Source organism: Coptis chinensis, chromosome 3, assembly GCF_015680905.1.
Source record: "Coptis chinensis isolate HL-2020 chromosome 3, ASM1568090v1, whole genome shotgun sequence".
NCBI lineage: Eukaryota > Viridiplantae > Streptophyta > Magnoliopsida > Ranunculales > Ranunculaceae > Coptis > Coptis chinensis.
The window spans coordinates 23168678-23189259 of NC_141458.1; the positions used below are offsets into that span (position 1 = coordinate 23168678).

General features: G+C 38.5%; 2 protein-coding genes across 2 annotated transcripts; both read left to right on the top strand.

Moving 5' to 3' along the window:
- The first annotated feature begins 9491 nt into the window (after window positions 1-9491).
- LOC147508685 (glutamate receptor 2.2-like) lies at window positions 9492-14880 on the top strand. The gene is made up of 5 exons (XM_086601079.1): window positions 9492-9897; window positions 11829-13147; window positions 13239-13554; window positions 13663-14069; window positions 14202-14880. Exons 1-5 carry the CDS (start codon window positions 9594-9596, stop codon window positions 14439-14441), a joined length of 2586 nt encoding a protein of 861 aa, XP_086457205.1. The 5' UTR covers window positions 9492-9593; the 3' UTR covers window positions 14442-14880.
- Window positions 14881-17243: 2363 nt separating this feature from the next.
- Window positions 17244-18886, top strand: LOC147508686 (uncharacterized). The gene is made up of 3 exons (XM_086597525.1): window positions 17244-17406; window positions 17737-17790; window positions 17889-18886. Exons 1-3 carry the CDS (start codon window positions 17244-17246, stop codon window positions 18884-18886), a joined length of 1215 nt encoding a protein of 404 aa, XP_086453651.1.
- The last annotated feature ends 1696 nt before the right edge of the window (window positions 18887-20582 follow it).

Genomic DNA, 20582 nt, shown 5'->3' on the forward strand with positions numbered 1-20582 from the left:
CTCCTCTTTTTAAAGAAGAGGTTATGGTGGCCAAATTCAATGTAGGAAGTGGTAGTGCTAAAGGGATGGTTGTTGTACTTATACACATTATAATAGTTCTTTTTATGATGCATTGTTTATTTGTTTTGACCTAGGATGTTAGTACGCATAACCAATACAGCCGCTCATGCCTCGTCGTCAACCGTTGTGCTGGTTCAAAATCTTTTTTGCGGATCCGTGCTGACATGGTACACTTAATTGATAAATTTTAGATATTATAATTTTTTTTTTAGTACTAACTTTGGAAGTTTGTCTGTCTTTTGAAATGACACAGCCGGTTGATCCTGAGACTCAACAAGAGGTTGGGATGATCGCACTATATCGTAAGACTCATTTTAGTGAGAAAAAAGGCTGGTGGAAGCAGAAAGTAATTATGTAATTAACTCATACTTACCCTTTAAGTTAGCTAAATCGTACTTTTGTGAGATAGTTATATCTATTTGTTTTCTTTTCAGGAGAGAATGGTGGAATTACAAAATCAACCTACACTAGAAGGTTCTAACTCTTTGACTGAAGAAGAGATTTTTGATGAAGTCTTGGGCGTAAGACCTGGTTATAAATGTGGTCTTGGACATGGCGAGGCACCCCCATCCCGTATGCGTGTGGCTTGATATGAGCACCCAAATGTGGATCAGTTGAGAGCAAGGGCAGAGGAGGCCGAGTCTCAACTAGAAGAGTTGCGAGGATGGAAGGAAGCGGCTCAAGAGACACAAGAAACACACCAGGCGCAAATTCAACAACAACAACGCCAGTTGGACTATCTCATGGAGAAGCTTGGTGCTCCTCCTTCAATGTGGTATGATTTATGAATTTAACTATTTTCTGATATGTGTTGGTGTTGCTTGATTGGGATATATTTGTTTGATCGGAATGAATAAGCCTCCATATCATGTTTTAGGTTGTATATAGTCCATTCAGTTTTGGTAAATGGAATATGGGGTTTTCACCGACTTGTGAAATATATTATTGTGATTTTTAGGTTATGACATGTTATTGTATTTATGAAATGTTGAAAATACAGAGGAGACTCTGTCGAAATTTTACTATAAAAGTCACATATCTTATCTTAGGTATGTAATTGTTTGAGATTTGGGTAGACATAAAATTTGAGTAGACGACCTATTAGTTCATAGCTCCTCACTAAATTCTTCCACCCTTATTGTTTGTGGCTTTATTTATTTATGTTTAAATTAATTTCTTTAGATTTACTTTCTCTAGTATTGATTTGATTAGTTCTATTTAACTCTATTCTATAAGTATGTATCTTGCAGTATATATAGGTCGATCTACCTTACTTGACTCTGTTATGTAATTTTGAGGTGATTTGTTTCACGTTGGATGTGTTGGGGTGGGGTTTCCTGTTGGTGGTTGATTAGCATGATAGGTGGGTAATCCTTTTTGTTATGAGGGAGGGTAGATCTTTTCATTTTTTTCATATTGTTTGAGTCAGAACCTTTAGTTAGACTGATCTTGGGTAGGTTCCAAACCCGCGGATTTATCTCAATGCTACTTGGGGAGATAACTTGTCATCTTCAATAGAACTTGTCACTCTATTCATGTGTTTATGTGGAGTACACATAAACATAGTCTTTTGGTGAATCTATTGATCGAAGGGGGTTTTTTGGGGGTTTTTTTTTATCGAAGAAGCTCAACCATATTTAAAGTCTTCTGGTGAATCTATTACTTTGGAAAGGTCAACCGATCCCTTTAGTATTATGCCTACTGAGGTCAAATCCCTATCTGTTGAGTCTAACTCAAATGAAGATGAGCCAGTATATGAACCTTGATGATCCCATTGAAGCTAACTCTAGATTTACAAGTGAATATCCAATAACTACTACTGTGGATGCTGTGAGTGATGTTGAATCGAGCCCATTGGATAGAGCTGATGGTCCTATTAAGGTTGATGCAATGGCCACTGGAGGAGATCAATAGGATCTTGACTTGGGTAATACGAAATCAAGTTCCTTGAGTTTGAAGTATCTTGATGCAACAGGAGTTGCTTCTTCGGCGGAGGTTCTTCAGGGAAACACCTCAATTGCTAAATGCAATAAAGAGTCGATTTTAAAGGAATTTTCAGCAGACGAATGCTTGTCATATGAGGGTGAGATACATGAAATGGATGAGACATCTTGCATTGTTCCTTCTGCTGGTTCAAATTCAGTTACAAAAGTTCTACAATAGGGGAAACCTTTCACCTATACCTTGCCAAACCCCACACAGGAGCAAGTCAGTTGGGAGCACAAGGAAATGCTTCGAAATTGGTTGGAGGGAAACATCTCGCTAATAGGAAGCAAAAGCCACTGTTCTCTCGTGGGTTTATTGACAAGGGCTCCAGATGTAGATCACCAAATAAAAATGGTATCCTGGTAAAATCTGGTGAAGATGGTGTGTCCTGCAGGGTGAGCACTGACTGTAATGGAATTACTAAACCTGTTGTTTCTCAAAACATCAAAACATTAGTGTGGTCCATGAACTTGACCAAAATTTTGGTATTAACTTTAAACCTAATTCTATTAGATTTATGGAGAATCAATGCGAGAAGAATTATATGGATGTAGATGAAGCCCAGCAGCCACATAAACACATGAATAGGATACATAAGGTTGTTGTGTGTGTTTGGCAGTGGCCTTTTGGTACTGCCAATGTTGTCTCTTGCCTCACTGAATTCTTCCACCCATCTTTATACCGTCAATTAAGCGTGATGGACATTAGAATGAGAGCTGTGAATTATTAGACATTTTTTTTTTTTTTTTTAAAGATAAGCTAGGGTTAGGCTGACCCTCACCTATATAAATCAACCAAGTCTTACATAGATCGTACCTATAGCATCCTCCTCTATGAGTCTATACAATTCTCTATCTAGGGGAGGAGTAAACTTTACTAAGTCATTACAATTAGAAATCTTAAGCCCTGCAAGCAAATATGCCGGCTTGTTAGCTTCCCTGAAGACATGTGCAAAAGAGCAGTAGCTGAATGTGGCAGCTAACTTTGATATCATGGCTTCCAAATTCGAACACGTCCATGGTGGTTTTGCAATTTTTGTGATGATATTCACTGCTGTAAGGGAATCAGTTTCAACTTCCACCTTTTTATATCCTAATTCAGTGCATAGCTCAAGTCCAATCGCGATTGCTTTCAGCTCCTGATAGAGAACATCTTGTACATCACCGCTTCCCGTATAGGCTGCGACCACCTCTCCTTGACTGTTCCTGATTATACCTCCATGGCGGACCCTCTCGGCCAAAAGCACTATCTGCGTTTAGCTTTACTCCGCCTTCCTCCTCAGGAAGCCACTTGCACTCTCGCCTCTTCCTTTCTCACGAACTTTACTCGAATTCCTAATGTCTGACAAAGCTGTCTTGCTTCCATCGAATCTTCAATCTCAGCTGTTTGCGTCTGAACATACCTCTTTGTTTCTCTGCTGATTTTCCTCAAGACTATTTTCGCTGGTATCTCCCTACTCTTGAACCTTCTCCCGTTCCTTTCTTTCCATATCCCATCAACTGCCGCACATATATAGACCTTGTACGTATCTGCCACAAAGCTGGATCCTTTACATAACCGCAGCAGTGATGACCACTCCCTATTTGAACTTCTAACATCCGTTATGATGCCCAGGATTGATTTTATACCATCAAAGATCTCTCGCGAATACACGCATTCAAAGAAGAGATGATTTGAATATTCTCGACTTTGGTTACATAAGCAACAGCAGGAGGAAGTAAGGATTTTTTTCTGCATCAGCCTATCTTGCGTTGATAAGCTATTAGAGAACAGCTGCCAGGTCGTAAAGGCATGTCTTGGGATAACCCATCTGCCCCACACAAGTCTCTGCCATCTGACTTTTACATCTTTTACCCTCAGGGCTTCATATGCACTTCTCGACGTGAATTTCCCACTCTGATGTGGTTTCCACACCACTCGATCTTGAACTAGATGCTTGTTGATTCGTGTACTCAAGATATCCTCTCGTAGCCTATTACACTGGATATTCTGTACCACTTCGTTCCAATCTCCGTCTGTTAAGAGTTGATCCACTGTGGCATTTAGTGGTAGCTGTATTTCAGCAGCTGCCTGCGCATTGAACAAAAGAGGGCTACTATGACACCATAGATCGTGCCATACTAATGTATCTCTACCATTGGTGATCGAGTATTGAATGAGCTCCCTCGCTTCTTTTCTCGCTCAGAAAATGTTCCGCCATGACCATGAGCGATCTTTGCGGTATCTTGTCATCGTCCACAAGTATTTGTGGGCCAAAAGGTTCTTCCATACCCAGTCAACCCAGATGCTACTTTCCTTCGCCGCTACTTTAAAGACCAAACCACAGTATGCTCCTTTGTTCCAAACTTCCATATTCATGATCCCCAGACCCCCTTCCTCCTTTGTCTTACATGTGGTTCTTCGGCTCGCTTGGTGCACACATCTCTTTGTATCAGTACCACTCCACAGAAAGGTCACACAAATTTTTTCAACTTGTTCAAGAACTGTTTTTGGCAGAATGAATGTTCGGGCCCAATAAACATGTAGTGAGCCAAGCACTGATAGTATGAGTTGCAGTCTACCTGCATGAGATAGCAATTTTGCTTTCCAATCCTTGATTCTGCTTGTGACCTTATCTATCAGTGGTTGACATTCTCTGATTCCAAGTCTAGCTGATATGAGAGGAATTCCTAGGTATCTCACTGGAGGGGAGACGAGTTCAATACCTAGAATCCAAGCCAAATCCAAGCTATCCTGTTGTCCCATAGCACCAGTCATGATAGTGGTCTTCTGTGAATTTATCTGTAACCCAGTAGCCATGCTAAAGTCCCCCAAACATTGTCTGAGTGCATATATGGAATCCACTTCCCCTTTGCAGAAGATAAGTACATCATCCGCAAAAGCCAGATGCGTGAGTTGACTCCTTTTGCATTTAGAATGGAATTGGATCCGCTTATTTTCCACACTCTCTCTGATTAGGCAGCCAAGAACTTCCATTATTAGCACAAACAAATATGGAGATAGGGGATCTCCCTGCCTCAACCCTCTACCTCCAGGGAAAAAACCTTCAGGCGCGCCATTTATTTAACGAGAATAAGAAGGTGTGCTAATGCATAACTGAATCCACTTTTTCAGCTTGGCCGGGAACTGAAATCTATCCATCATGTTTAAGATGGCCTGCCAACTCACCATATCGTAAACCTTCCTTATGTCCAGTTTTATAGAGCATCTTGGAGTTCCATGTCTTCTAGCATCTTGGAGTTCCATTATTAGACATTCTTATTTGAAGTGGAAATGGGATTTTGGCTTATATATTCGTGGTCTTTAGAGTCTATGCTTTCCTTAGTGCCTTGCTAAGGAGGTATATAACTTCGTACTGCAGACTCCTCTGGCCTTGTACCTTTGTGCCTGTTCATATTAATGAAATTATTGTTTTGTATATAGTTCAGTTCTTAGATTTATCTCAATGAATACTAGCTAGTAGAGGTCTAATGGATAAATTATTTGGATACAATTTAAACTTAACATAATTGTTAATAGTTTACCGGATTTTAATTTTGACGTGATGAAACTATTATATTTTTTGTTTCCATTTTTTTTTTGTGGTTTAATAGATAATATTTTTGTATGCAGATAATCTTACGTCAAAATGGATCGGTTTGGTATTAGTTTTTGTGAAGAAATGGCGTTTTGGAATTGCAAGAGGCACTAGAGGAATCTAAATGCTATTTATTATCATTTTTTTTTGTGAAGATGGTTCATTCGCAAGCTACTTGAGGGATGTTTAGAAATGTTTTTGTTTAACTTAATACTTTTCTTAAGATGAGTTCAGAAATAAAAATTATGAAAGGGGATGATGCAACTCTCTTTTGTTTCTAATGGAGTGAATTAACTCACTTTTATTTATTGAAAATTTATTGCTAAAGATAATTGATGTTCTGGTTGTGTGTGGTGCACAATCGGAAACAATATTAGTGATCAAAATAGTCTTTTGCGACGCATGTAGTGTGGGAATATGATCACAATTAACCAATAGCTATCAAAACGTTATAAAGTAATTGTACAAATGGTGTGGTGCACATGATCAAAATATTAACCAATATGATCTAATTAACCAATAGCTACGATCAAAACGTTACTTATAACACTAATTTTTTTTAATTCGTTTTACCTTTTTCGACGATAGAAATGTCACTAAAAACACACAAAATTCAAATATTTTAGATCTTTAACGATGATAACAACGTCGCTTATATAACCAAAGTTTCAAATTACTGATATCTCTAGTGACAATAAAAACGTCGCTAATAAGATATTTGTTTTTTAATTTTTTGGACTTATAGCGATGATTAAAACGTCGCTAATAATGCTAAAATTTTCAAAATTTTCAGACTTTTATTGTCGTTAAAAACGTTGCTAGTAATGCTTTATTACTGGTGATTTTAAAAATGTCGCCAAAATTTCATCTTTTGCGACGTTACTGCATTGAGAATACCAAAATGAGTTAGCGACGAAATTAAAGAAATAGCGACAGTAATAAACGTCAATAAATATCTGCTATTTGGCGACATTAAAATAGCGTGGCTGCATATCATTGCCGACTATAGCATTAGCGACGTTGACTTAACACTCCAAAAAGCGTTGCTAATTTGTATTAGCGACGTTTATGCGATTTTCAGCGACAATTTTTTTTGTCGCCAAAGACCCTGTTTCTTGTAGTGTTCACATATGTCAAAGACTTCTTTGACTTGGACCTAGACTTCTCATTGCTTGTAGAAGCCTTTTCATACGACCTTCCTCTTGCCACTAGCCCCTGACCTGCATCAATGTTATTCTCTACACGTATCTTCTTCATCAACTCATAAGAAAGAAGAGCACTCTGAACTTCGTCAAGATCAACGTCTTCTCTGTTCATAAATGTAGTCATTAGATGCTCATAGCTTTTTGGCAAGGAGAATATTAAACATGCCGTTTGATCCTCATCATCCATTTTCATGCCCACATTCAAATAATCCGATAGGCGCTGACGAAACTCACTAACGTGTTCTTGCATCGTTGAACCATCCACCATCATATACTGATAAAGACGCTTCTTAAGGTACATCTTATTCGTCATGCTCTTGGTCATATACATAGACTCTAGTTTGAGCCAAATACCGGCAACGGTATTTTCTCTCATCACACTATATATTACCTCATTAGCAAGACATAACCGGATTGATGAACAAACTTGAAGATCGAACTCTTCCCAATCATCATTACTCATACTTGTCGCCTTAGATTTAATCCCTTTTAAAGCCTTGTGCAAACCTTGTTGGATGAGGATGTCTTTTATTTGGACTTGCCAAATCCCAAAGTTATTCTTCCCATTAAACTTCTCTACTTCAAACCTTGCGTTTGACATCTTGGGAGCCATCTTTCAAGTTACACACAATAACCCAAAAATAATTTCACTTCGGAATTTAATCGAACACCTTGTATACACAAATTTCGAGCACTAAACTCAAAATCCTGAAGTCCACACTCAAATTTCGAGATATATCGTGGTTCGGCAATTTGCCTACGTCCACACTGCGAGTTCCAAGCTTTACTAGATGTCCGGAGTAACAGATTATAAGTATCTCAATTCACTCACAAAGAATGAACACTCAACTCACAAAGAATTGCTCACTTATAATCTCTCTCTTTCTTGGTTTTGGAAAAGTTAGGTTTCTACAGAAAAAACCTATATTTATACTATTTCAGAAAACTTCCGAAATAAGTCAAATTAGTCTTTGAAATACTGATGGAGCGGGTCACCCTCAACCAGGGAAAAGTTGAGCTGGTCGTTCGAAGAGCAAGTTGCCAAAGGCATGGCGCTGAGTCGTCCTTGTCCAGTGTAAATGGAATGCGGGTCGTCATCTTCTTCACACCAAAATGAGAAAACGTCTTTTTCTCTACACCAGCTTCATCACCTTCAGCACCCAAATTTTGAGTGTTGGAGTAAACTTTTGCCCCTTATCACGTGGTCATTACTGGCTATTGTCACTCAAAGATCAGAGCGCAAGTAATTGCTTAAGAATGCATGGATCACTTAATCTGTCACCAATAGCATCTTCATCTGCAGATCGAGGTCAACAATTTTCTTAAATTACAGATCAACGAGGACCAGCTAACCCATGGCGGAGCCATATAGAGACCAGGTAGGGCGTAGGCCCCTCAACTTGGAACAAAAACTAAATTAGTAGTACTTGTTTAGGCCCACCTAGTATTTTAAAATGAAAAAACTACTAATAAGGGCCACTAGGCATTAGGAGGAGGTTTAGTTTGCCGGAGTGATTCTATTTATACATTTGATGCTGTCATTTCTTGTCGATGCCAAAAAATAGTGGACTAAGGCTTGCTTTTCTAAGTACTGTTACAAAGTAAAACAAAAACTTTCGTGCTCGAAAATAAATTAAAAGAATTTTTAGAGTGAGCATAACTCAAAATTGAATCGAAGAGAAACAAAATAAGAAACATTACTTGTAGAAGTATGTAGTGGAAGTCATTCGGTCACTAACTCAAATGAGTTCCTCCTACCACTTTACACTAGCCCCCCTCGAGAAATTTCCTAGCTCCACCACTGCAACTAACATGCCATTTTGTACTTAATTATTCAGGAATGAAACATGTACCACAACTCAACGTGTCAAACGTCATCTGGCAGAGTACGTATAACGTATGGAGGAACTTCCCATTTGAGTTAACAATTATGGAAATTGAGTTTACCTTCCTGCCATTGGCAAGACATCAACTTCATATTCCATCTTTACCTTTTGTTAGTCGTGCCAGGAACTTATTCTGAGCTAAAATGAGGTTAAAGGTAAACACTAATGACTAGTCTAGCTACGTACAAATATTTTGTAGCCCAGTGGATGTGTATAAAGTATATAAGATGTCAATGGTTTTATGTCTTCATGATAAGGATGGACAAGAATGGTTCTGATCAACAGGATTGGTTTAGGCGTTCATATTGCTTGTTGTCTCTGAGTTTTTGCTTTATTTAATTCACAATTATATTGAGTTTTATTTGTATATATACATGATGTGTGGAAACTGCATGTAGTTCAAGCAAATGGGCTACCTTGACCATAGAATCAAGTCAAACAAGCAAAGGGAGGAGGGGTTTAGTCTGATGAATGAAATTTAGTTGACAAATATAAACAATTCGAGAATAGATATATGGGGCCGTATATATATTATCAATAAGATCCATGAATAAAGATAATCACTGCTCATTAGTTTTAAATACGTGGATAATTCTTTAAAGAGTACTCCTCTTTAAAAGTATAATAAAGCAGTTTTCATGCATCATACCAAACTGTAGCAACGATCAATTCCTCAATTCTCAGGTAGAATCTAAAAATAATACTTCTAATACCTCTCTGATAACTTCAAGTATTACTATATAAACTAAAAAACTGTAGAACACACGACAAACTTAATAATGCGAGCTTCCAGGAAACACTCAAGTAGTTACTGGGTCAGAACTCAGAAGACCAGATAAGCACATATATAACTTTGGGAGGAAAGTTCCGTATAATCAGATGTTGTACCATCACAATTTCTGTTTCCCGCTTGAGATGAAGAATCATAATCCGGTACATGTCATTATGTTTCTTGTCCTAGTACTAACATCTATACAACTTGCAAAAGCTCGAGATAATGACGATGTAACTCCGGTAGATGTCGGTGTTATTCTCGATATGGATACATCGGTTGGGAAGATAAGCACCAGGTGTATGCAAATGGCCATTTCTGATTTCTATGCTATTCATGATAACTACAAAACTAGGCTGGTTCTTCATAGCAGAGATTCCAAACTGGATATTATCTTTGCTGCATTTGCAGGTACTTTTTGTTCTTCCCCTGTCAATTATGATAACTGTTTTTATGCAATCTGGAAAATAAAAGCCAATATTCTACTATGGTCTAAAGAGCACCTTCGGTTGAAAAATCCTCTTATTTCAAATGTTTATGGTACGAAAGCAGTAGGTATTCTCATATTTCTAGATCTTTTTGGCAGAAATACTTCCTAGTTAAGTTTTCATTATGTAGTCGCATATGTAATCTTGGAAAAAAGAGAATCAGGTTTTAGCTTGTTTCTTCTTCATTCGTTATTGTCTGTTCATTACCAAATAAAGTGTGGAGAGACCTTATAGGCAGGACTCACTGACAATAACACTAGAAACAGCATCACAATTTAACAGGACAACATCACAATTCAAGTTGACCAGTTTCAATTTTACACAGTAGAAACAAGGAGAGGAAGAGATAATTATGTGAATCCTTGGACTTACGCAAGATACTTAAGAAAGAAATTTGATGAACTCTGCCTTCTCAAGTTCTCATAATGCGTTTTCAGTGTATTATTCATTCATTTTGCCACTAAAAGTTAAATCCATTAGACGATTATGAAATTAGGAAAGGACCATATATTTTACAGCTTGAAATGATCTATCTAGAAGCGTGGCTTGTGCCATTCATCCTTGACCAATTAAGTGGAACTTTTGTAGAGACGACATTCTTTATTAGCAAAATGAAAAATAGCTCGCTTTCCATACGGGACCTGACTTAAATTTGGGTAACTCTTCGAAAGTTTCCACTCATAATTTTTCATTTTAATTTACCGTGGAAAATGTCAACCAAAACACTCAATCCTAATTGTTTTGTCATGAGTTTCAGTCTATTTATGTTTCTTAGTCATTTAAAAGCTTGATGTTCTGAATTGAATCGAAGACAAATCCCAGAAGTATCAATTCAAACTGGCGGGGATACAACAAATCAATGTTTAAAAAATACATCTTAGCCTCAAGGCTGTCTGTCTCTGTGAGGCTCAGAGGCGCGCTTGAGGCTTACGCCTTTGTCAAGAAATGCTTACTTTGTCTGTCTGTCTGTCCCTTTGTCAAGAAATTGGACAAACTTTCATATCAAAAAGGGTATCGTAGTTTGTCCTTTGAAGTTTGAACAAAGATTGAGGGCGGTTGTGAGGGAAAAAATTAAGATGGGAAAAGCTGAGTTTTTAGAATCTTGGTTTACTCTGCCACTGATCAGTACAGTGATACCCAAAAAGGCTTAAGGCCAGCCTTAAGGGGTAAGCCTCAGTGCGGTTCTTTAAAACACTGCTGCAGATGCAAGATAGTTTAAAATTTCAAAGTGGATCTTAGCAAAATTTTAAAGAGAAATCTGAAAGAGTGTACACAACAGAAATATGATATATATGAGGAACTCAGAGTAGAAATTAATACAATTATATAGTAAAGACGAAAGAAGATGTTTCACCACAAGAAGAAGAAGAAGACAAAGAAGGCCAAGAAGAAGAAGTTCTTTACCAACAAAAACACGAAGTGATTTGTTGTTTTCACCTTTGTATAATTTCTTGTGCATATTTAATAGTATGTTCTTAACAAAAAAAAGATCTAGGGAGAATGATACATTGTGATTTTTAGATGCCACATCAACACGATTCTCAGGGGAGAACCTTTTATGACAAATAATATAAGGAAGCAAAAAATGAAGATTTTATTTAGTACTCTTAACGAAAATTTTAGTAGACAATATGAGCTGATTTTGTTGGTCAGGTGATCTCCATGGGGAGGAGGGCATCTCCAAAAATATATCTCTGCTCGTTGTGTAGGTCAACTTGGATAGGGGTGTCAGTTTTATTTTTTTCATTCACCAAGGGAGCAGAGTACTAGGGCATTTTTCTCTTTTCTTTTTAACAATCAGAACATTATAGTTTAATGCTTGATGTCACTTCCTTTGCGGTGTTAATGTTACAGCAATGGATCTCTTAGAAAGTTCGAAAGTGCAAGCGATCATAGGGCCTCAAAAGTCTGAACACACTGAGTTTATCGCCGATCTGGGTTACAAGGTTCATATACCAATAATATCATTCTCTGCAACTATTCCTTCAATTTATTCACGAAGTCCTTATTTTGTTCGAACTGCTCCTGATGATCAAAGTCAAGTAAAAGCTATTGCATCCATCACCCAGGCCTTTGAATGGAGAAAAGTCATCCTCATCCATGAAGACAGTAACTATGGAAATAGATTGGTACCAGATTTGATCAATGCCTTCCAAGATGTAAACACTCGTATCATTTATAGAAGCTTCATTTCTCCTTCTGCAACAGAAGATCAAATCGTTGAAGAGTTGCAAAAGTTGAAGATAATGCAAACTAGTGTTTTCATAGTACATATGTCAGCACCTTTTGGTGTCAAATTCTTTTTGAAGGCAAAAGATTTGGGAATGATGAATGAAGGGTATGTATGGATACTCACAAGTGGGCTAATGAACGTCTTAGATATATTGGAACCTACTGTACTTGATTCTATGCAAGGTGCATTGGGAGTAGTCCCACACATTGCAAGATCAGAAAAGCTTGACAACTTTAATACAAGATGGAAAAGAGAGTCGTTCATCGGAAAAGAAATGATCAATTTTGGGCTATGGGCATATGACACTATATGGGCACTCGCAATGGCAGCTGAGAGAGTGGGAGATATGAAACCCAACTCCCTCAGGCTGGAAGCAGATGGAAACTTTACTGATGTCCTTGGTATGGGAGTCTCCCAGACAGGACCAAAGCTGCTTGAAGAGATCTTAAAGATAAAATTTGAAGGACTGAGTGGAGAATTCCATCTTGTCAATGGACAGTTACAACCCTCAGCCTTCCGAATACTCAATGTTGTTGGTAAAGGTGGGAGAGATGTCGGCTTCTGGACATCAAAACATGGAATTTCAAGAGACCTAATGAACTTAAATAGTGAAGGACCATACTCAACTTCAGCCGAGCATTTCCGAGTTATTATTTGGCCAGGAGAATCAACAACTGTACCAAAGGGTTGGGCAATCCCAATGAATGGGAAGAAACTCAGAATTGGTGTTCCTGTGCCAGAAGGCTTCAGTGAGTTGGTGAACGTAGAAAAGGACCCTTATACCAACTCCACGAGAGTCAGTGGGTATTGTATAGACTTATTCAAATCTGCCATAGAGTCACTGCCATATTCTCTTCCTTATGAGTTTGTCCCCTTTCAAAGAGAAGATGGGAGAAGTGCTGGCAGTTACAATGATCTTATATACCAAGTCCACCTTAAGGTAAATTTTCTTAATATTTACTATATCGACATAGTATACAGCTCCATAGATTGTTCTCATTTGCTTCATTTTTGGAGGTGGGAATGATCAGAACTATGACGCTGTGGTGGGAGATATAACAATAACAGCCAACCGGTCGTTATATGTTGATTTCGCATTCCCTTATACAGATGGTGGAGTATGGATGGTGGTTCCCCTCAAACAGCACGAGGAGACCAAGACCACATGGATGTTCTTCCAACCTTTAACTAGAGAAATTTGGATAATAGGCACGGTGTTCTTTATTTTCACCGGCTTCTTGGTTTGGATTCTTGAACACGGAGTAGGCTACAACTTCAGGAGTGCCTCATTCTATGATCCTGTCAGGAAGATCCTGAGCTTCACTTTACCAACAATTGCTCCATACAGTTGAGTGTTCTTTGACCCCACCTTCCAATCATCCGAAATAACTAGGTATTACTTATTGAAGAAATTTTTATTTGCGTAAATTAAAACTAAACTTTCAATTGTTGCAGGAAAGAAGCTTAGTACTATCCTGTCTACGCTCATGGTGATACTATGGCTTTTCCTAATTCTAGGATTAACGTCGCATTACGTGGTCAGCCTAACATCAATGCTGACAGTGGAACGACTTGAACCAACCATCACAGACTTCAATGATCTCATAAGAAATGGCGACTTTGTAGGTTACCGCAAAGGCACATTCATTGTCGATCTACTTAAGCGGTTTCACTTTGACGAGTCTAAGTTAAGGTCTTATAGCTCGCCAGAAGAGTGCCATGAATTATTGTCAGCAGGAAGCCAGAATGGTGGTGTAGCTGCAGTATTTGATGAGATGCCTTACATTAATATCTTCCTCGCAAAATATTGCTCCAAATACACCACGGTTGGACCTACACACAAGACTGATGGGTTTGGATTCGTAAGAACCTCGTCAATATTTTAAACATCATAATCAAATAGAAACTGCAGTCATCATTGCAACTCCATTGTTAAAAAATTTGTTTTGTATACGTGCTAATTAATTTCTTTCTCATCATATTCTCCTTAACAGGTGTTTCCAATAGGTTCACCACTTGTTTCTGATATATCGAAGGCGGTACTAAAAGTAACAGAAGGAAATAGATTTCTGGACATCGATCGAGCATGGTTTAGACCTAATACAACCTGTGAGGAGGATCAATGGACTATCTTCACTTCCACATATCCTTCCAACATCCTCCGAATCCTTATCTGCGCCATAGTTCTATTCCTTGTCGTTGCCTCAAGCATGTTCAAGATTAAGCAGTCCTAAGTTATTCTTCGAAAGACCTTTCTACGACAAGACACAAACTTGTTAAGCAGATGAAACGTTACCACCTCTCAGTGCAGGAATGCTTCAGCTGTAAAAAGCCTTCTCATATATGACAGAGACAATACACTAGAAGTTGTGTGCAATAGGTTTTCCTTGTTATTTGGTCATGGCATGTGCTAACACTACTCCTTCGAGGTATTTTGTCTACAGAGAATTTGATATCAAGAAGCCTGCTAGTGTAAATTTAAGGGCTCCATTCAATTCAATGAAGTGGTAATTATGTGAAGTTTAAGTTATGGATTTCACTTCAAAGGATACTTTATATTTGAGCTAATATGCGTGATACCTTATCTTACGTTTAGTAGTATCAGTGTATGAAGAAATAAATGTTTGCGATAATATCTGTATTTATAATATAGGGTACCGTATTTTCTTCTTAGATCAGAATGATTATCTTATCGATATTAAATTATGCTGTTCACATTTCAAGCATAATAGATAAACACTACCTATTCATATGAAGGACCAACTTTAAAGTTTGATTGAAGTAATTCCAAATGCATATTCTGTTTTCATTGACGGTGGCCATTGGATTTAAACAATCATAAGATAGAATCTGAACGTACCATCCTTTAAGTTGTTACTCTGATGTTCGGGCAAGAACTTGACCGCTTGACAAACTTCGTACGTACTGTTTTTGCACCCAAATAACACCATCATCTGAACACCAGAAATCAAGATAATGCTTGGGCCTATTAATTTCGACACTTCGAAGTGTTTGAAACTTTGAATCGATTGAATTATCTTGATGTTGTGCGTTCACCATTCTACGATTCTAAATCCAGATTTTTTTTTACACTGGCTGGGCCCAAATACAGTACACGGGGTTAAGGGTGCGGGGACGTTTACTACCTCTGTGTTATGGCGTAACTATTCTATATTCTAGTTCTCTTGAGAAAAGATCAAAACTAAAACATTACTAGAATCTCTCAACTCAAAAATCCTTTAGTCATGATTATGGAGTACTACTATAGAGTCGGTTTTAAAAGTTTGATCACTGAGTAATGCCAGTATGTGCCACCATATCTGCACCCTTATAAACAACCATAGTTGGGTACCATTATAGCGTCACTCACTACTAGGCACGATGCCCAAGATTATGGCATGTCAGCGCTGCCCAAAATTATGGCGTGCCTGCCCTGCCCAAAATTATGACGCCATAAGCTAGATATAGCAGGTTTAGATTTAGAAAATATATTTGTCAAGATATGCTTCCATATTAAGACTTTACATAATTACATAAGATTTTCTAGCAATTAAGAAAATGATATTTCCCATTATTATCCTATAAATACCTCATTCTTTTGAAACAAAGAACTACGTTCATTTGAGAGACTTGATTCCAGAGAACGATTTGGATACGTAGACAGCCATTGAAGGTACAGTCTTAACAATTCTACAACCATCTCCCTAACAAGATTGTTAGTGTGTTCGGGTGAGTTCTTACCCAAACATAATTGGCGCCGTCTGTGGTTCTTACCAACGAACCTTCGTCCACGTTCTTTCTTCCAAGATTCGGTAATAGCAAAAACAACAAGTGAGCAAGTGAGCAAGAACGCAAGATTACAACAAGAAGAAGAAAACAACTTACCCAATCTCGAAGTTCCGACTAGTCAGACCTTGATGAATCAACCAGTCGCTCCAGATCTGCAAGCTCAGCCTTCAAACCTCCAGGTGCCACGATAACGCAGATCTAGACGTACACGACTTCAGACTCCAATAACTCATTCTCAAGATCTAGAGGCAAACAAAGCGGATTAAGAGAATATGGAGATAGGAGATGAAGATGTGCATTTAGAAGTGTTGCGTCAGAGATTCAGAAGAGAGAAAGAATATAACAACTACTTACAGAAGCAGCTGGACAAAGGGATAACGCCGATGCTGCATCTTCCACACCGACAAGAGCCCCCAGATCTGGTGAAAACCGGAGTGTATTCAACCGACTACAATTTAATTACGGTACATCCCATCCATTGGAGCCTGTCCCTGAGCATCATCAGAATCACTCAAGGTCAAGCAGACATACATCCCATTCAAGAAGGTGATCCAGATCTCGAAATACCAACAACACTAGGCGCTATGCTATCAATATCGGATTAATCGGCCGATTAATCGCATATCGCTCGTAAGCCGATTAGTTTTTACCGATTTTTTAACCTTTTCTCACCGAACCGATTTAATCACCGAATTGACCAATTAATCGGCCGAGATGACCGATTTCTCGCTAAACCGAGAAAAAAAATTATTGAAAATATCGGTTCTCTATCTAAAAAAATACGTAAAATTAATGAATTAGATTCTTAAACCGTATTAATAATAATATAACCCAATTAATACACAAAGATAAGAGTTTACTTATTTTCCCCTCCTTAACGGAAAGTTAAATATACAAATTATTGTATTATCTCTCTAATAAATATTATCGCTTCAATCTCCTTATTCCTATAAATATTTAACGTAATATTTGTGTTTGACATATCTGTAGTACTCCAAAATTGAGCTAGTTAGATGTGATTATGAGAATTTGATATTTTTTGTTGTATTTCGAATAATTATTTAGAAATATTTGGTATGATTATACTATTATATATTTTGAAAACGTCAAATATATACATCCGATATAACCGATTAAATCACCGATTAATCACCGATTAACCGATTAATCGCATATATCGCTCCTCAACCGATTAGTTTCGAAAACCGATTTTAACTACTTAGACTAGGCGTAGCAGTGGTCATAACATGACAAGATTATTGAAGGTTGATCATAGCGCATCAGAAAAGTGGATAACATCCACCATAAGACGCAATGCTGGACGCCAAGATCAGGACCTCAGAGACGAATTGCAACATGACCTTAGACATGGCTTGAATACAGCAAACCAATACAGACAGGTTAACAAAGGTCAGCCTAGAGTACGACAACACCAAAGAAGCGGCTCCCCAGTTTGATAGCTTAGCCCTTTTTATCGGCATAGGTCTCGCAGCCCAAGGAACCAGCCAAATATAGAAGCAAGCAATAGTTGGGGGAGACAACACCGTGAGATGCAACGTGGTGAAAATTACTCCTCAAATCGGAAATCTAGAAGCCACAGGCACACCATTCACGGAACAACAAATCAAAGACATTTTAAGAAAACAATAACCAATGTGGGTGTCGCTGATGCACGATGGAAAGACCTTGCAGTGGACGAAGATGTCGTCGGGAGATTTTTCCTGAATATACAAAATGCAGAGTATCAGGAAGGATTCAAACAACCAGAACTTCCTACGTTCAAAGAAGCAGGAGGTGACCCGAACGATCATATTATGGAGTTTAAAAGTAGGCTAATTCTCTGGCGCAGAGATGACCCCTCTTATGCAAACTTTTTCCGTCTATGTTAAAAGGAGAAGCTCTACGTTGGCTTTCCAGCTTGCCAGTTCAATCTATCGCGTCATTCCAGAAATTAGCAAACCAGTTCACAGATCGGTTTAAGCATAATTGGACACGTCCTAAGGATGTCAACATCTTGCTTAATACTAAGCAGCAAAAGGATGAAGCACTGGCAAAGTTCGTAATTCGTTTCCGCCAAGTACAAGCAGAGGTCACTGATGTCCTTGACGTAATGATCATTCATGCATTCAAGGAAGGAGTTCATTTTGATAAAAATGAAATCTACAACTCCCTTGTATGGGACCCCCCACAATTAAAGTCCGATTTGTTTGCACGAACGCAACAGTTCATTAATGTGGAGGAAGATGTTAGATCAAAAGCTTCTAGAGATAAAGACTTTTGGAGTAAATACTCAAATGAAGGTAAAGGAAAACATAAGCAAAACACATTGGAAGGGCAACAACAGAAATCTGAAAAGGTTAACACAGTTCGTGAGGAAATGAAGCTCACTCCATTAAATGCCAAGTATGATGCAATATATGAGAAGATCAAGGGACGCAACTTACTTTTTACTCCGATGCCCTTACCTGAACACGCTAAGTCTAAACGTGACAAAAATCTTTGGTGTCACTTCCACAATGATTTCGGCCATGAAACAGAAGAGTGCAGATCCCTCAAGGGAAAAATACAGAGACTAGTCGACAAGGGACAATTAGATGAGTTTTTGCTTTCAAAAACTGTGAAGCAAAATTTAGCAATGACTAGCCACAATGTCATACTAGCTGGTCATGCCAAAATCAAGGATATTTCACGAGCAAGGCAAAAGTGTGAACAACGAGCCAAGTTCGGTTTCTTACGTGAATTTTATGACGTCAATAACATTGATTTTGTTGAAGGAATTCGTTCAGAAACTACAGAGCCTGGTCCCCTATGTTTTAGTGATAGAGATCTAATTGGCGTCCATCATCCTCATTATGATGTTGTCGTCATCTCAACTTTCATTAGATTATGACGAGTTCAGCGCATCATGATAGATACTAGAAGTTCTGTCAGCGTCGTTTTTGCAGGTTGCTACATGAACATGCAGCTGTTAGAAAATTTAATTATTGCAGAAAATAATCCAATCATTGGGTTTGACGGAACAACAACAACCTCAGTAGGAAGAGTCTCTTTACCAGTCACGCTAATGGACAAGTCAATCAACATTGAATTCCTTCTGATGAATTGCAAATCCCCTTACAATGCAATCCTAGGAAGGGACTGGCTCCACAGTATGGGCGCAGTAGTCTCTACATTTCACCAGGCAGTAAAGTTCCCATCTCTTGACAAAATTTGTAAGGTGCGCGGTGACCAAATAGCTTCCCATAGTTGTCACGAAAAGGTCTTGGAGAAATATCGTCAGTGGGATATGCTGGGAAATACAATTCTCAGTAATTCGCAAGAAGTATCTAAATCAGAATCAGTCCCACACAGTATTTACACTGCTAGTTCAAGAAATGAAGGACCGCCGACCATAGACCGCCTCTTAGAAGTTCAGATTGGGAATTTAGGCGGAGAAACAACTTTCATATCGGCAGAACTGACAGAAAATGAACAAAAGGAAATGGTAGCACTCCCCAGAAAGAAAACTCAAAATCAGAGAGGAAATTGATCGTTTACTCTCAACTAAGTTTATACGGTCAGTTTCATATCCGCAGTGGTTGTCTAATGTGGTTGAAGTACTTAAGGAAGAGGGTAAAATGAGAGTGTGCATTGATTTCACGAACCTTAACAAAGCTTGCCCGATTCATCCCTACCCTCTCCCACGAATATTGGAATTGGTGGATGCCACGTCTAGCTACCCACGATTATCATTTATGGATGCGTATTCAGGTTACCACCAGATCCCACTAGCTGTGAAGGACCAAGAAGCAACTGCATTCATAACTGACCAAGGGATTTTTTGTTACCAAGTTACGCAGGGGCTACGTACCAGAAGATGATCGACACCATATTCGGAGATATATTGGGCAAGACAATTGAGGCTTATATTGATGACATGGATGTAAAATCCAAACACATTGGAGATCACATCTCTGACTTACAATCAGTTTTTGACAGAATTGATGAATTCAACATGCGGCTAAATCTTTTGAAATGTGCTTTCGGACTGGTATCAGGGAAATTTCTAGGGTATTTGATGAATCGTCGAGGCATCGAAGCTAACCCATAACAAATCTGATCCATTCAAGTCATGCCCTCTCCAAAAACAAAAAAGGAGATTCAACGACTCACGTAGCTTTAGCAAAGACTAAATCGTTTCATCTCTAAGTACTCGGACTGGTGTCGTCCTTTCTTTCAGACGTTAAAAGACTCAGCAAGGTGGAATGATGATTGTAAAAATACCTTTCAATCAATCAAGAACTACCTGGTCTCACCACCAATCTTGGCCAGCCATTTCTGAGGGCAACTTTGTTGGAGCTTACTTGGTCATTCTGATATCTTACGCGATAAGTGCGATCTGTTCATCGATGGAGAAGACGGTCGTTCGATCTTCTTCATTAGTAAAACACTAACGGGGGCGGAAAGCAGATATTCGAGAATTGAAAAAATTGCTCTAGTGTTGGTTCATGCTGCCAGACGCCTCAAGCCGTATTTCCAAGGAAGACTAGTCAAAGTATACACGGAATATCCTCTACGCAAAGTTTTCCGAAGTGCCCAGGAATCAA